This window comes from Engystomops pustulosus, chromosome 5, assembly GCF_040894005.1.
Source record: "Engystomops pustulosus chromosome 5, aEngPut4.maternal, whole genome shotgun sequence".
Lineage (NCBI taxonomy): Eukaryota > Metazoa > Chordata > Amphibia > Anura > Leptodactylidae > Engystomops > Engystomops pustulosus.
Window position 1 is genome coordinate 154353279 of NC_092415.1, and position 18431 is coordinate 154371709.

At 38.1% G+C, this 18431-nt stretch overlaps 1 protein-coding gene across 2 annotated transcripts in view; it reads left to right on the top strand.

The window, feature by feature from the left end:
- CPNE4 (copine 4) overlaps window positions 1-18431 on the top strand; it is a 299743-nt gene that overhangs the window by 252698 nt on the left and 28614 nt on the right. For both annotated transcript variants that reach the window (XR_011855880.1, XM_072153478.1), the window contains exons 11-13: window positions 1802-1935; window positions 10008-10062; window positions 12697-12748. Coding sequence is in view for 1 of the 2 variants with exons in the window: in XM_072153478.1 (XP_072009579.1) it covers window positions 1802-1935; window positions 10008-10062; window positions 12697-12748 (241 nt within the window). In the remaining variant the exon portion in view is untranslated. The remainder of the gene's footprint in view (window positions 1-1801; window positions 1936-10007; window positions 10063-12696; window positions 12749-18431) is intronic.

Sequence of the window (18431 nt, forward strand, 5' to 3'; positions counted from 1 at the left end):
ATTGCGCTGAAGTAGCGCAATAAATAGATGAGCAGAGTCGGCACTGCTGTGGGCTCTATAGACTGGACAGTCCCGTCACTACAGGACCTAAAGGTGTTAACAAGAGCAGGTGGGTTTAATAGGAGCATCAGCAGTCACAGGGGGTCGTTTCCCCCTGTAACTGGGGCTCTTATAGATGGAAAACAAAAAAAAAATTAATTTAAATAAAAAAATAAACAGTGAAAATGTTCCCCAGGGGTCTTGTATGACCTCACGGGGAACATATAAAGAGAAAAAACACATACACAAAAAATATTAACAGATATTCATAAAAATACATTCGCATTTCCCAATTTAATAAAAGGCTACTCTACAAAAAACATTGCCAGAGTCGTCCCATTTGCCCAAGACTTACCCGGTCCTGTCGCGATCCAGCGGCGCGTTCTCTGTGGAGGATTTGGGTCTTCCGGCGATCCACTAAGGTAGTGCGCCCGATGTCCACCAGGTGTCACTGCTACGCTGAAGTCCATCGGAGTTCACAGGAGTTCACCAAGCTATTGTGGGTGCAGGTAAGCGTGTGTCAAGCGACACTTTTTTAAAAAAAAATACTGCGTTTTTTCCAAATCCATCGGGTTTTCTTACTGCAACGCCCCCCAATTTCCGCCGCGTGCATGCCAGCGCCAATGCACCACAATCCGATTGCGTGCGCCAAAAACCCGGGAAAATTCTGGGAAAATCGGCGCAAAACGATAATATTCGGGTAACCCGATGGAAAAACGCGATTCGGGCCCTTAGTAAATGACCCCCATTATATATCAAAATGACTAAAACTAAACAGGGAATTCATTATTAATGTTTATTTTGAGTAAATTAGAAAATTTTTTTAAAAATATATGTGCTATAAATTACAAAAAAAGCCATTTTCCCACTTTTAACCACAAATAAAAATAATTATGAAAACAATCTTTAAACTTTTATTAAGATTTAGCTAGCAATATGTGTCCCCAAAAAAAACACCAAAAAAAAAATGTTAAGGCAGCATGCAAAAAAAAAAGTCAAGTACTTGGGGGTGTGGCTATGCCTAACACTCATGAATAAACTGGACAGGTGAACATGAAAATTGGTCATTGGACCCATCTCAGGTCATTTGCATACAGCTTTAGGACCTGATTCTTTAAATTTACAGGCATGTAGAGGAACAATGAGGGATAGGGGCAATAGCAGGTTATGAAAATATGTTTAGTTTTGCCTGACAGGTTCTATTCACTATGATTGGAGCCAGAATATGGAACTATCTGGCCACACCTGAAGTGCAGCTTTTGGTTATTTGAATGAGATCTGCACCAGCAACCTGCACGGCTACCTGCTCTCTGCACTGACACCACTGTTTCGGCTTCTTGGCATAGCTGGGCTCAGCCAATCAGTAGGGGTGCTAGATTTTGCACACAACAAATCTACTACTAACTTGTCTACAAAATTTAAAGCATAACCGTCAAGTTTAACATTTGTTTATGAGACTATTGTGAGGTTATTTTGAGAGCTGCAAGTCAGAAAATAAAATGACATAACTTGCTATAAGCAGACTAGATTTATGCTAATTTGCACAATTTGGCTTTTTTCTATTTATAAATCTTTCTAAACTTTGGAGACCATGGCCATGTCTTGAAGACCAGATCCAATCATTTGTGCAATTTTTAGCATACATCTTGGTTTCTGATTTTTATTTTGTGGTCAAAGATTATTTTAAGTAAATTGATATTTTATTGAATTTGTATCAACTTGGAAAAATCTAAAATTAGATATGTATTCTTTTTATTTCTAGGTAGCAATTGATTTCACAGCATCGAATGGCGACCCCCGGAACAGTTGCTCCCTGCACTATATTCATCCTTACCAGCCCAATGAGTATCTCAAAGCACTGGTGGCTGTTGGGGAGATTTGCCAAGACTATGACAGGTAACATATGATTTGCAGCATTGGAGGACCCAGGGGACCTTATTATGTGTCCTTCTGTAATTGTTTACAATGTCCTAATAACTGACTTGTCTGTAACGTTATAATTATTTTCAAGAATCATCATGCACAAAGATGTTTATCCACAGAGGCACATGTTCATTTATTCCCCAAAGCCTGGCTTGAGGTGCCTTTTAAAGAGGTAAAAAGAATGCTCCAAGATAAAGTATATGATTTTGTAAATCCAATTTATAATAAGTTGAGCGCTTGCTAGTTGACCTTGGTAACATACAATTACAAACGGAATCAGACTAGCTTTTGCTTATTTTCAGTTGTTATACAATGAAGACTTAAGAATGTCAAACATAGATAGAACATGAAGATATCTTTGATAAAGTTGTATATTTGCAGTTCTACTGCGCCAAACCCCATTGATCTGCAGTACAGTGTCACCTACTAAAGGAAATCTTTACAGACCATAATGTTAAACGAGAATACAGATATTTCAGAAAATCAAATTACTGACTACTGTGAAAATGTGCATCCCAGAACAATGTACCTGTATTTTCCTTGGAAATTCATATCAGTCTTTAACAAGTCACTAAGGGGCGCAGTAACTTGAAGATAGATTCCCTCTTCACAATGACCAACTTCCCAATAACCAGCAGTAAACGGAAATAGAAAGACTGACTTCAGAGTGATAAGGATTTTGTTAGCTAAAATACTTCCTATCCCTCAAGGCAGAGAGGGGGTTTTGGTTATATATACCAATAATACAAAATTCGGCAAGTCTTACCAGATACTGTAGGCAACATGGCAATTCAATACAACACATTATATAATGCATTATAAAAAATATAAAGTGTATTGATATACAATTTTCATCTCCTACCTGCCATATGTGGCACGTATGGTTAAATAAATAAGGAGCACATACTGGAAGTAGGCACATTAAAAGGATTTGTCATGAATTGTTTCATTCAATTGTGGACCTCATTACCTTCTCAAGGAGGCCAACAACATGCAACTATACACAGTAATGTATAAATCAACTTTTCTACTGCAAATTTCACAATTAATTGGTGGTTGGCATTGTATTTAGAGAGAGCAGACACAAACCTGAGTTTGGGTTTGTACTGAACTTTGCTGCTGGGTTTTTTCCCTCTGTCCCAATCCCACTAGCATGGACAGTATGACACCACTTTGGTATGGATTGTTGCTCCCTGATGACACAATCAGGAGCAACGATCCTCAACAAAAAGGCATGGCACCATGCTGCTGGCATATTATCGCCAGTATGTGGGCAGGCGCAGGAATTTAAATGATGCCATTAAATTCTACCGGACAGCATCAGGATCAAAGTGAAGAAGAGCGGAGGTAAGTATATGTATCCTTTTTTTGTTTTTTTAAGTGGTTGATTTCCTTTAAGGGGGAGAAAGAGATAAAGAAAAGGAGAGAGAGAGGGAGAAAGACAGAAGAGAAAAGATGGGGGAGTAACAAAAAACCCTATATAACCCCCAGAAACTTCCACTTAACAAATGACGGAAAAGAGTCACTAAGACAGTTTTAACGCTCAAGAAAAACACACCCACCCCAAGGAGCGATTCAAAAATGGAGGGGGCTCACGCCTCTTCCATTTCACCAGTATACAAGCTTTGGTGCCAATGACAACAGCAGCATTTTTATAATTATTCAAGTGAATTACCTAAGCCAATAATTGTGTTTTTGTCTTCCATTTGTCATAAGGTTTTTAATATTTTACAATATTGCATTGAATTGGTCTCATGAAAAATTAAAGAGCTTAAACAAATTAAAGTTAGGTTATTAGTGGGCACATCTTTATAAACCTAATAAGACATTTTGATGTTTTATTGTAAAACTGCCTTTTAACAATTGTTCATATACTGTATTTTATATTGTTTACCTCAAATTCATGCCATTCATTCAATAGCTATTTTCCATGACCCCTATTGTTAACCTGCTACATAACTGACTTTACAAATTGCAACAGACAGACAATATTTTTCCTTTAATTCTCTCATTTTCCCAGTATATGTCATACTTTGGCCTTCTGCCATCAGATCATATTATCAAACCAGTAAAGGAGTTATTGATTAAGCAGAATGACTTCCTTTTGCCTCAGGGTGTATCAAGGTCAATACATAAAATCCTCAATTTCACTGATATTTGGTTCATATACTGTAAAGAAAAATAATCATTGATCCTGTGCTTTGAAGGTCTGTCATTGATTGGCTTGAAAGGAATTGATGGCTACATGTTGAACAAATGAATAATTATTCAATTTTCTGAAATAGTTATATTGCTCTCTTCCCTGTGCTTACTAGACCACATAATAAGGGGGTGATTGACAGGTTTTTCCCTGTAGAAAACAGTGATTGTGATCTTCCTAGGTAAGAAACCACCCGCAGATATCACACCTGCTTATGTGTACACTGTGCTAAATCAGAGATGACATGTGGTATTGAGAAGCACCGGCTGCTGGAGAATTTTGGGAAGTAGAGACGTCAATCTGAATACATTGTCAAGCTGTTTTAAGACAGTTCACATCTCTTTAGACAAATTTTATATATAATTTTTTTGAACTAAAAAAAGCAAGAAACTGTGCTGTAGGCCCTATAGTACTCTACAATATGGGGCTTCAATTGAGCAAAGACGCAAAGTGAAAGATTACTAAGGATGCAAAACACAGAATTTCATAGAGAAGGAAATGGTTCCCTTGGAAGTAGTTTAATCCTAAAATGGATCTTTATCTCCTACAAAGACTTTATCTAATTCACTTTATCAACTCAGTTTTAATATGTTCCAAACCCTACTGTGAAGAATGTCATGTACAGAATGTTAGAGTTTTCTCAACGTGAACAAAGGCAAAATTTCTATGGATACATGTTGTAGTTGTTACAGCCTAGCCAGTCATGTATATATTAAGCAAGTACTACAGTGATTTTTTATTATCATATCCCTAAAACCCCTATATACATAGATAATTTAGGATTACCTTATTCTGTTGTCTTTTTGGGTCTGAATATTTTGGGGAATTTTTTCAGTTGCATCATTTGATCCAATAAACATGGAATAAACATCTATTTGGGTAGTTAAGAAGACAACATTTTACATAACATTTAAGACATCACATTCCCTGTACACGATACATCCTTACAAACGTGAAAGTTATCTATCACTAGTTTCCAGATTGTACTTGTTATTATTAACCAAAGCTTTCCTATGGGCCTTTCCTAGTTAAGGAACTGATCACACTGTCCCCAGCAGGCATAAATGTACTTGCTACCTATGTCATGTTGTGCTAAGGCATCATAGGATTAATAACAGACAGCAGAGAGATTGCAAATCTTAAAGCCAAAATACAATCTGAAGTGTCTCTATACTTCTTTAATGTACGCTGTGATCAGGTAAATCTGGATCATGCAAGGTCTTGCAGGTTGCAAGAAGCCCTTTCTAGCTGCTGTTTAAGAGATGATGGCCTCAAGTGAAAGAACCACAGCTTTTATATTGCCCACTGCCTTCCACGTTGCCATAAGCCCAAAACTTTCAATAATGCAATATGGGGTGTCCAATTTGATTGAGTTTTAGAGTTTAAGATGCTGTACTTATAAGGAGTCTACCACCTTGTCAAGTGTTATTATCTGTTGGCAGCATGGGATTTATTAATGCAATGTGACTTACAACAGATCCTTACTATTGAGGCAGTCAGTCCACCAAGGTTGCGTTCTTTTCTTGCCTAAACCAATACCAGGAGATTTTTCTTGTGAGAAATGTGAGGCGACACTAGAAGAAGAGGTAAGCGATTTAGGTCAGAATAACAGTGCACCAACAGTGATACAGTAATACACCTGGGTGCAACAACTGCCTCATTAGCATATGGATAACAATGAGAACATCTTGCACATGGCATAATGGACAGATAATAAAATAATAAGATATGAAGGAAATCACAGTGCATTTCTCAATAATGTGCTAGCAGAAGATCATAATGATTGCTGGAGGTAGAAGCATATTTACTCTATATACAAAAAAATGTCTTGGTGAGTTCATTTTGGAGCATTCTCTATTTATGTTTTAAGCACATTGCAGGTCCTTCCATTCCGAGGTCCTGGTCAGGATATTCTGTTTGAAATGTAGACTGCTTCTCTCTTTAATTGACAGTCTCAAGGAACAATACTTTGTAATAATGTTCTCTACAGAAGAAGACCTTCGAGCAGCTGAAGATGTAGTAGCCAGCCAACCTTTACCCATTAGATTTTATTGAAAGTCGAGGTGCACTTTAATTTGTGCTGCCAATTTAAAAAAAAAGCAAGAAATGCAATTTAAGTGCGAACGGGAAAATCTAATTGAATTCAGTACATCAAAAAAAGCTTCCGTGCATACTGTCACATGCCTGGAATCTCACAAACAAGGAAAGATTTGTCATTTCCAGCACATCACTATTCTCTGGCTCATTCTCTTTTGATGATGATAGGAGTCTTAGTAAGTTAGAAATCTAATTGCATAAGTGTAACACCGTCAGCATGTTGTTAATCCCCCTGGACTAGCTGGACAGCTTTTAAAAGCCCAAATCAATGTAAGGCTCAGCATTATGTTAAACAACTTTTTACCATTTTTGTAGTAATTGCTTATAATGCAGCTATGGATATGACCATGTAATTGACAGACCAGATACAAGAATTTAGGTTATTACAGCTTGAAAAGTTTTAACACAGTAGATGTATCTCAAGATGTACAAGAAAACCATTCAGACAAATGGAAAATCTTCTCGATTGGGGCAAGATTGGAAGTTTTAAAAACTCTACACCATTCAGAGGCGCTGGGTCCAGGATTAGATTTTATTATTAAAAGTATTAACATAATAAAAGATATAAAATTAAGGACAGCGTGCTTCACTCTATACTTTAAGAGTTTCATCAGGTGTATAGAGCGAAATGCGTTGTCCTTGTATATCTTTTATATGTTAATAATAAACTCCAGCGCCTCTGAATAGTCGTGTGTTTTTTTCAAACCTTCCGCTCTGGCCTCTGATTGTGAAGATTTTCCATATGGCTGTGGCAAGCAGAACCCAGCAAAGTGAGCACATACATCACCACTAAAGTTTTTTACATTTTTAAAAAGGATAACTGTGCACTAGGGAGCGCATGCTTTCAGTTTTTCTTTTGTTTTACTAGAGTGTGATATTCATTGAAATTCCACTGTCTTACCACACATTTATAGTCACATCCCATGGTGCTATTTATAATGATTTACACTGTATTATCTTAGAGAAGCTAGTTACTATACATCAAGCCTCAATGGAAATTCCACTACTTGCCAGCAAGCCGCCTTATACATTATGTTGATGATGATACATGGATTGACAAATAAGTATATGATCCTTTATACCAGGTAATTTTTCACCCTACATGCATACAATTACTCAAGCCAGGGTTGTAATTTGAAGGAGAGCAGACTGGAGAGGATTGTAATGCATATGGGCCCAAAGGTTTCTCTCTTCCCTTTATGAGCAGACCATTACTATAAATATCACATTATAGTAAGAGGGTCTTATACAGATTTTAATTGGGATCAAGTAGCTTCAAGTTACACCATATTTCAGGAAAGGGAGGAGGCTTATTACTGTGATTGGCATATTAAATGAGCCTTCCAAGTCCAAAATGTAAGCTATTGTAAGCAATAATTGTGCTTTGCTGGGTCATTTAATGAAAAAAGGAATAAATAGGAACATCCCTCCCATCTCCATTCAAAGCCTCTGCTTTGAAACGCCTCGGTGATACACAGTGTGCTCACCGCACCATGAAAGGGTGCCATAGACTTCTATGGGTGCCGTGATGCATGAGGAATAAATTCCTCTGGTTTTTTATGCTTGATTTTAATGGTAGATTTTCTTTAAGCAAAAATAATATTTTGGTGAATTCAAATCAGTGTGCTACTACAATTGGGATGGGTCTGGTTTTCCAGATTTGCCTACAGACAGCTGCAAGCTCTGTATAGAATCATTTCCCAATGCTGCTACTTCAGAGATTAAAAATATTTTTAACTCCTTCCTACATCAAAGCTGGCTTGAGACAAACCTGGCTAGTCACGTCATGGACTGGTGCAATTGCAAATTTCCATTTTAAAAGATTTTCTTTTAACCTCATGAGAACTAACATGGCTTGTAACATGAATGAATGACAGTCACAACAGGTCTCGTGGGTTTGTCGAGGTGAAAGGTTGATCCACATTTGAAATCATGAGGGATTTTTTCTCCTTGTATGGGATTACTTATTTCCAGCCTTTAGGGTTTTATTCTACCTCTGAAATTATAGGATGTCTTGATGAACCTGCCCATTTTTTCAACTTTATTATCCATGTAACAAAGAATGAACCATAAATTATATTGCACACAGGTACTACATATTGAGAATCAAAAAATAGTACTCAAATATTATCCCTTGTAAGGGAACCAGTGCGGTCCATTATGCTTCCCCTTCCCACATATGGATTTCAGAAATGTTAAGAAATGCAGGTATTTAGTGCACCCTGATGTTCTTGAATGCCAAGAAGATCGCATGGGTTCAAGAACAGAGGCTGTGCGATTCGTGCAGGAGGACAGTTGAATCCATCAGCATTTACAGCAGGCATTGCAATGGTCGCAATCTCAGCTGTCAAACTCTATAGGCAACTCAGTCAAACATGACGGCAGCATCTATGGGCCCTAGCTTCCTGTCCTTGCCATGCCGGGTTCGCAAAGGGCCTAGCATCTACTCCAATACACTGCCGTAAATCATTGGCAGTGTATTAGTTTGAACAAGTGATCATTTGTTCAAGTTCTATGGCTGCAAAAACAAAGCTGTAAAGAAAACTTTTAAAAAGTTTACAATAAAAAAAATAAAAAGATAATAAACGTAGGGTGAGCACGTAAAAAAACTTTTGGGCAAATAGTTCATATAAAACAGGATTAAAAGGAAATCATATTTACACAGAAATTATACCAATAAAAATTACAAAAAAAACAGCCCAGTTAACTAAAAATTAAAATGATATGCATTTTAGAATATGATGTACAAACATGTGAATTTTTTCATGGTGTTATGTTATTCACCATATATGTTTTAGTTTTAGGGCTAAATAAATGTTTTAATGTTAAATTTTGAACATTCCAAATAGAACCTCGCTTTCATTTTAAATCAAATAAAATGCTGAAAGGGTTAACATGCTTTACCAAAAGCGGTTTTGAATAGTTTTAAGGGTTCAGTTTTAAAAATAGGGTGCTGGGGGAGCGGGATCATAATAAATAGGACTTTCTAGAAACCCTACGAATATAAATTGCTGTCAAAACTGGTTTATTCTGACATTTCCTTGAAGACTGCTGTACGATTTGTAAGCTTCCTCATTTCCTTAAAAAATAAAATAACATAAAAAATTTACACCAACATAAAGCAGACCTAAAGGTTATATTAGTCAGTTGCTTATTTGCATGTTAGGACGATCTGTCTGAAAAGCAGAGTATTTAAAATATTTCCCCATATTTCCATTTTATTCACAAATAAATGAAAAAAGTACCAACCAAAATTTCCCACTAGCGTAAACTACAACATTTTTAAATTATTTTAAAGTTATTACCACATTTTATGGTAATAAAATGTCCTCAAGGGGAAAGTAATCTTGGTCATTAAGGGACTAAAGGCAGTAAATTCTAGTGACTGAGGGAATATCAGTATGTGTATTTGTGAAACTGTTATAGAAAGCTTATGTTATAAACTTTGCCAAGTAAATTCAGCAGTGTCAACAGGTACGCCAATTATAAAATGACATGCTTGCCCCCTTATGCTTCAGGTGCAGTTTGACAGATACTTCCCTATTATTGCACATAGAAGGAAAACTCTGTCAATCAGTGGCTGGAGTCAGAGGGAGCATGCATATCAAGAATACCATTCATCTGCCTGCTGGAAAAATAGGCTTTCCTCTTATGAAGTATATTATGTTGATTCTTTTGAATTAACCCTTTAATATATCACTTCATGATTTTATAGGTGAGTAATTATGTTGAAATTTTTTTTTCATAGTGACAAAATGTTTCCTGCCTTTGGTTTTGGTGCCAGAATACCTCCAGATTATAAGGTAATTTATGTTTGCTATTTACACTTTATGTAAACCTTTCACTGATATTATTCAGTACTAAACATCTTAAGGTGTTTCTCCAAAATGTGATATATGAGTCCCTCTTTTGAAACAAAAAACAATGCCCAAATTGTGCTGCTCACCCTTTTCTTTTCAGAGTTATGTTGTATTTCTCTTCTATAGCTACTTGTCAGAAATCTACCTCAGCAGCACTGAAGTAGGCAGAGACTTACCTTATCCTGTATTTACCCTAAACTTGAGTCAATTATAAGATGTCCTTAGTAAATGTGAAGTAAATTAGCAACAAATCCAGGTACATTTCCACAAGTTAATCCACTGAGCTCTGCATAGTGTATACATAAAAGAACTACAAATGCAGCACAGGTTTACATGAGTTCACTTAAGTCAGTTCACTCATTTAGTTAGCACAGGAAATTGGGCGGTCCCCTCTATTCACTTACACTACAGACTGAGTTATCACGGCTGGTTAATGGGTTAAGCCAGTAAAGTTATTCAGTGGTACATCTGTATATATTCACTAGCCTGCCAGCTTTCATCACTGAGAAGAGCATAGAGCATGGAAACAGTAGTAGAAACCAGCAGTGAAATAATTATATTAAGTGTATAGTTTGGTGCACTAAGGTTTAACAGCTTTCCTGCTGTGAAGATAATATACATATCAGGAGCTGAGGGAATGGTTGGTGCAGAGAAATAAGGAGTCTATGATATAGTTTAAGGTGCATAAAAAGATAAAATTCTGCAGGATCACAAGAGAGACCTTACTATTCTATGCAGGACACCACTGCATCCACAAATCTACACAGACACAGCTTTTCTGATATATGTGAAAGAATTGAAACCAGGTAAAGCATTGGCACTTCAACTCTGCCCCAAGGACCTTAGGATTATCTTACTCTCTGTATTATTAACTTTGTTTCTCTCCTCCCTGTGCCTAAGTACTATTCTTGTAGTTGAGGCTACCCACCAGATTTTGAAGGCAAAGGCAGTCTAAATTCTGTCTATATTCCGTAGAAAATTCCTTTTAATCAACGACATACTGACATGAAACCACAGGATCCATAAAGGCTGCCAAGGGGAGTCTCAGAGGAGACTCTGACTGACCATACTAGATGTTTACTGTCTGATCCTATGCCAGCCCTTCACTGGTGATAAGTAATGCCAGTCTTTGGTTTCACAGTAATTAAAGGGTTTTTCCCACCACTGTTTATTATGAACAGCTGGAGAGAGATGGATGCCAGCAGTAGAGGACACAACAATATTCTGGAAAGTGACAGATGCAGTGTATAGCTGGGTAGTAATTCGCTTTGTAACTAATAAGCTGTCAATAATTTGCATTTGCTTAGAAGAACTGCAGTTTGTCTGTTGTCCGTTATTTCTTAAATGTGTGTTAGGCATTGAGGGAATGTTTATGATGTAGCATTAAGGCTTTAGCAGTAAAGCAAGAGATGGATTACTAGGAATCTGACTGTATGAGAATGAGAGCTCCTTTGTATCGGATAAAGAACATAGATAACATGTGAACTGGGGTGATCCGCATTGGAATTGTCTAGTCTACAATATCACTATCGCACAGTAACAATCAGGCATAGCCGGATACTTCAAATTTTCGGTTATGAGAATTCACTGGCTGCATCGAGTGAGCATGCGCTGGGACAGGAACTCGCCGGACTGGCTGACATTTTGCTGATCGCACCGCCCTCCTGGCTGCCGCCCCCCCCCCTTTCACTCCCCGCTGCCCTGCTTGGAGGTGGTGGAAAGGGAAAAATCATTGCAAGTGTTAGTGTGACGCAGAAGCCTTGATAAATACGCCTCTGTACGTCTGTCTTGACCACTCAGAAATGCTGAAAGTACTAGGTAGGAAAGAGCTGTTTAATCACCTCTGTGCATGTAGTTAGTAGCTGCATGACTGTAAAAAGAAAAAAAAAGGAAGGTTTTTTATCCTTAAAGGGGTTAGCCACTTTTTCTCATGTTTTTGTAATCAACTTTCAATGGAGATATAAAATGGTTGTTTAAAGTCAGGCAGGTAGAGCGTTTACCATAGAACTCAAGTTTTTCCTGGCTAAGAATGCCCCATTCATGGTAACTGACAGTCCTGACATTACTAACCAAATCTCCTGAAGTCTGGTGAACAACGTTAAGCACTTCAGAGGGGGCTTCTGAAGTTTTGACCTCAGTGCAAATCTCTCTGCCACAATGACTTTATACAACCAATTTACATCTCACTACAAGGATGTAAAAATACCTGGAAAGTGTTAATCTGCTTTATTAGGTCTATTTCTGCTGACAAGTTCCCTTTAACTGCTCCTAACCTCCCAATCAGTAATGGCAGAGATACAAATTTTACAATTTTTAATAAAAATACATTTTTCACACAACACTAGTTTGATGGTCAGAAATGCTGACAGACTCCAAAAACTCTTTCTTACTAAAAATACATTGATTATTGATTATACTTTTTGTTTTCTTTTTTGCATTGTTTGTTTTATTCTTTTATTAAACTATATTTGTATTAGGATCGAATATTGGATTTCTAGTCCAGTTTTTGACGTATAATACTGTAATAACATATAAATTATAAACTTTATATATATTGATATTTTTCATTTTATTAAGGTTTCCCATGATTTTGCAATAAATTTCAATGAAGACAACCCAGAATGTGCAGGTAAAATTTGACTCTTATTGATTCTATTATAATTGTTGTGTAAAAAGATGAAATTATGGTTTTGTTTTAATCCTTTGTTTTACTCACATGGTGAAGTTCTATGGTAGTCTACTTACTATGTAGCGGCTGGACTTATCCTGGATAGGATCAATCTTCATTGAAATTATGAATATCATAATAGCCACAATTAACCCCTTCGCACCGTAGCCCTTTTTCGTTTTTGCGGTTTAATTTTTCACTCCCCACATTCAAAAATCTGTAACTTTTTTATTTTTCCATGTACAGAGCTGTGTGAGGGCTTATTTTCTGTGAAACAAATTACACTTCAAAATGGTGGTATTTAATATTCCATGCCGTGTACTGGGAAGCAGGAAAAAAAATCCAAATGCAGTGAAATTGGTAAAAAAACGCATTTGTGCCGTATTCTTGTGGGCTTAGATTTTACGGATTTCACTGTGCACCCCAAATGACATATCTACTTTATTCTTTAGGTCAGTAAGATTAAGGGGACACAAAATTTGTATAGGTTCTATAATTTTTTCATACATTTAAACAAATTAAAACCTCCTGTACAAAAATTTTGGGGGGGATTTTGCCATCTTCTGGCGCTAATAACTTTTTCATACTTTGGTGTATGGAACTGTGGGTGGTGCAATTTTTTGCAGATTTTGATTACTTTTACAATGTTATCATTTTTAGGACTGTACAACCTTTTGATCACTTTTTATAGAATTTGTTATTTTTTTTTAAAGGGCAAAAAAGTGCCATTTTCGACTTTGGGCGCGATTTTCTGTTACAGGGTTAAATGCAGTGAAAAACCATTATAATATTTTGATAGATTGGGCATTTTCGGACACGGCGATACCTAATGTGTTTATGATTTTTACTGTTTATTTATATCAGTTCTAGGAAAAGGGGGGTGATTTGAATTTTTAGGTTTTTTTATTATAATTTTTTTTCAACTTTTTTTTTAAACCTAGGGTGTCTGTACGATCCTATCATATACTGCCTTACTACAGTATGGCAGTATATGTGTATTTTACTACTCATACATTGAGACCCGAAGCTACCATGGTGACAGATCGCCGCTCCCCGATGACTTCACAATGACGGCCCACGCGCATTTCGGACCTCAAAAACCTGGGTCCTTATTCATACCTACACCATGGAGAAATGGCTACACATATATAGGGGAAAAGGAAACACGCCAGAGTGTTCCACCCTATGTACACAGCTGTGAGCATTAGGCACATAATTAACAACACAGGCACTAGCAGGTTATAAGTAATGCACAACAATAAAGTATATGTAGGAGAAACAAGGTTAGTATTAGTATAAATAACAGTGGAAAAAGGTGAAAATATCAAATGAATAAGTGTTGCAGTATTCAGTATATGAAATTCAGATCACTTCTGAAGTTCAAACCAAATGGATGGCGTGTGCTGAGTGACAGGATCCACTGAGCTTCCTTGACATGAAGCATTTTAACCCTGTCACCACCTCTCTTGTTGAACGGTATGTGGTCAATGGCAATGATTTTAAGGGAAGTCATATTGCCTTTATGTTCATCTCGAAAATGCTTTGAAAGACCAGTTATATTTCGTGTGCTTGCTACAGTACGGGAATTTGCTGTGTTCGGATATACGGTCCTTGAGTTTCCTGAAGGTGCACCCCACGTACTGTAAGCGGCACAGAATACATTCTGCCAAGTATATTACATGAGTGGTGTCATAGTTCAGGTATCTGGAAATTTTGTATGTTCGGTGATTGGAGAAAGAGTTAGTTTTAGTCATATATTTGCAAATGTTACACCTGTTTCCACCGCAGCAGTAGCTGCCCTTGTAGGTGAGCCAAGTAGCTGTGTGATCGACATGTACAAATACATTGGGTGACAATGATGCAACCAAAGTAGGTGCCCGGCGGGACACACACATGATGCCCTGGGATAAGATGTTCTTTAAAGTATTATCGCATTCTAAAATTGGCAGATGTTTTTTAATAATGTTAACGACCTGGGTGTATTGTTGAGAAATTTGAGTGCTGAAGGTCGGTTTGATGACTGCCTGAGAGGGTTGAATGTGTTTATTTGCTAGATAGTGTGAACGGGGTTTAGAGTTGACTATGCGTTTAGCACGTTCACATGAGGTGGAGGTGTAGCCTCTTTGTTTGAGGCGAGTGGTCATAGTAATACTTTCTGCTGTGTATTGTGCCTCAGTGGATGAGGCACGTTTGGCACGTATAAATTCACCGATTGGTAGATTGCGGATAGGGTGTTTGGGGTGACAGCTTTCAGCTCTTAAGATTGTATTACCGGCAGTGGGTTTACGGTACAGACTGGTGTGAACGATACCCAATTCGGGGTCACCCCTTAAGTAAACATCAAGGAATGGAATGGACGAACCACCGTATTCATAGGTAAAAGACAAGTTAAGGGTGTTGAAATTGATATAAGATACAAACTCGGCGACTGCCTCCCGGTGGCCGGTCCACACTAGGAGGCAGTCGTCGTTGTACCTACCGTACCATTTTATCTGAGAGAGAAAAGGATTGTCAGAGTGAAAAAGGTACTGCTCTTCCCATGTGGCCATTTAAATATTGGCCAGTGATGGGGCCATAGGGCATCCAGTAACCTGTAAGAAAAAATGGTCATCAAACATAAAAAAATTCTTTTGTAGCAGAAAATGTAAAACAGTAGAAATATAGTTTTGAAGTTCAATGTTATACACAGAGTATTTGTACAGGTGATAAGTGACTGCTTCACATGCCAAACGGTGGGGAATACTGGTGTATAGCGAAGTGACATCGCATGACACCCAAGAGTCCTGTTCACACCAGGACATTTGGTTGACCGCTGCAAGGATGGCTTTAGTGTCTCTTATATATCCAGGTAACCTGGTGACCAGAGGTTGGAGGAGATTGTCAAGCCAAGTCCCTAAATGCTCCATGAGGGAGTTGGTAGAGGACACAATTGGGCGGAAAGACAGTGGAAAACCTCCTTTATGTGTTTTAGGCAACATATAAAAATTAGAACAGATGGAAAAGTCAGGAATTAGGTATTCGGAGGTCCTTTTGTCAAAGAAGCCTGATCAGAGGCCGTCTGCAACCAATTTTTCCATTTCTGCTTTGAAGCTTGGTGTGGGATCATCCGGAAGTTGAAGGTAGGTATTGGTATCCTGTAGCATGCGATATGCTTCTTGTCGGTAGAGAGCTTTGTCCAAAATTGTGACGTTGCCCCCTTTATCCGAAGGTCGTATAATAATATAAGGATTTTTATTTAGTTCAGTGATAGCCAGATGTTCCTTGCGCGTGAGATTGTGCGATGACATGGTGGTGTTGTCATATAAGGCTTGAAAATCCTTCTTGACCGCTTCCTGATAAAGGTCCATGACAGGGACTCTAGATTGGACAGGGTAGAATTCTGGATTAGTATCTGTTATCATATTGGATGTGTTAGTGATAAGGTTAGAAGGACTAGTTTGGATGACATTTTGTTCCAGCAAACTCATAAGGTTAAGCAAAGACACTTAGTCCTGGAAAGAACTGGTGAGGAGGAAGGTGTTAGCTCCCAATTCGTTAAGGGCATGTGGTTTTGTTGATCGAGAATTCGTGACATCAATGTCCGTAGAAAAAAAGTGTTTCTTCACGGTGAGCAGACTAATTAATTTGTTCACATCACATAAAGTGGCAAAGAGATTCATGTTAGTATTAGGGGCAAAGCCTAGACCTTTGGATAGGACGCAAATTTGGGCATGTGATAGGTAACAGGCTGACAGGTTAATAACACTATAAGAGCTGGTTACTGGTTGGCTGCCTTCGGTGTTTGTCGTGTTACATATTGTATTGGTCTATTTACAAATCTGTCCTGAGACAGGATAGAGCCTTATCGGTCAGGCCTAAAACATAACTTTTATTAAGTCTATAAAAATTTGTTGTAGTAAGTAATTGATCACACTATATTTTAAAATCCGCAGGTATGAGGCTGCTGTTTACTCTAGTATCATTAGCAATGCTAAGTATTCACTCAGCCTATACGTATGTGAGCGGGTCTCTGCAGTGACCCTTCGCTATAGCGCCCTCAAACGAGTCAAATTAAAAACCAAACAATAGCCCCCCCCCCCGACATGTTTCGCTGGATAACAAGCGTCATCAGGGGATCGGGGCTAATGTATTAGCTAAACGATAAAACAACGATAATAGAAAAAAACATAAAAGACAGTGTCGGCTCACCTTTAATTCAGCAGCAGGAGTGGGTGCCGTGCCACTATGGATTGTCCGGTCCGGACCTGGAGACAATATAGTGGAGGGAAAAACAAGCGAAACCATCGGCATCAGGCAAAGGAAAGTTAAAAAAGGAAAAATTTATTGGAACATGGTTAAAAATGCAATCACATGGCAAAAAAAAGAAGAAAGGTGACGCGTTTCGGACCTCAAAAACCTGGGTCCTTATTCATACCTACACCATGGAAAAATGGCTACACATATATAGGGAAAAAGGAAACACGTCAGAGTGTTCCACCCTATGTACACAGCTGTGAGCATTAGGCACATAATTAACAACACAGGCACTAGCAGGTTATAAGCAATGCACAACGATAAAGTATATGTAGGAGAAACAAGGTTAGTATTAGCATAAATAACAGTGGAAAAGGTGAAAATATCAAATGAAGTGTTGCAGTATTCAGTATATGAAATTCAGATCACTTCTGAAGTTCAAACCAAATGGATGGCGTGTGCTGAGTAACAGGATCCACTGAGCTTCCTTGACATGAAGCATTTTAACCCTGTCACCACCTCTCTTGTTGAACGGTATGTGGTCAATGGCAATGATTTTAAGGGAAGTCATATTGCCTTTATGGTCTTCTCGAAAATGCTTTGAAAGACCAGTTATATTTTGTGTGCTTGCTACAGTACGGGGGTTTGCACCGGTAATGTGTTCGGATATACGGTCCTTGAGTTTCCTGAAGGTACACCCCACGTACTGTAAGCGGCATAAACACATAAAGGAGGTTTGCCACTGTCTTTCCGCCCTATTGTGTCCTCTGCCAACTCCCTCATGGAGCGTTTAGGGACTTGGCTTGACAATCTCCTCCAACCTCTGGTCACCAGGTTACCTGGATATATAAGAGACACTAAAGCCATCCTTGCAGCTGTCAACCAAATGTCCTGGTGTGAACAGGACTCTTGGGTGTCATGTGATGTCACTTCGCTATACACCAGTATTACCCACCGTTTGGCATGTGAAGCAGTCAATTATCACATGTACAAATACTCTGTGTATAACATTGAACTTCAAAACTATATTTCTACTGTTTTACATTTTCTGCTACAAAATAATTTTTTTATGTTTGATAACCATTTTTTGTTACAGGTTACTGGATGCCCTATGGGCGCGTGCTTCTCCCCATCACTGGCCAATATTTAAATGGCCACATGGGAAGAGCAGCACCTTTTTCACTCTGATAATCCTTTTCTCTCTCAGATAAAATGGTACAGTAGGTACATCGACGACTGCCTCCTAGTGTGGACCGGCCACCGGGAGGCAGTCGCCGAGTTTGTATCTTATATCAATTTCAACACCCTTAACTTGTCTTTTACCTATGAATACGGTGGTTCGTCCATTCCATTCCTGGACGTTTACTTAAGGCTACACCTCCACCTCATGTGAACGTGCTAAACGCGTAGT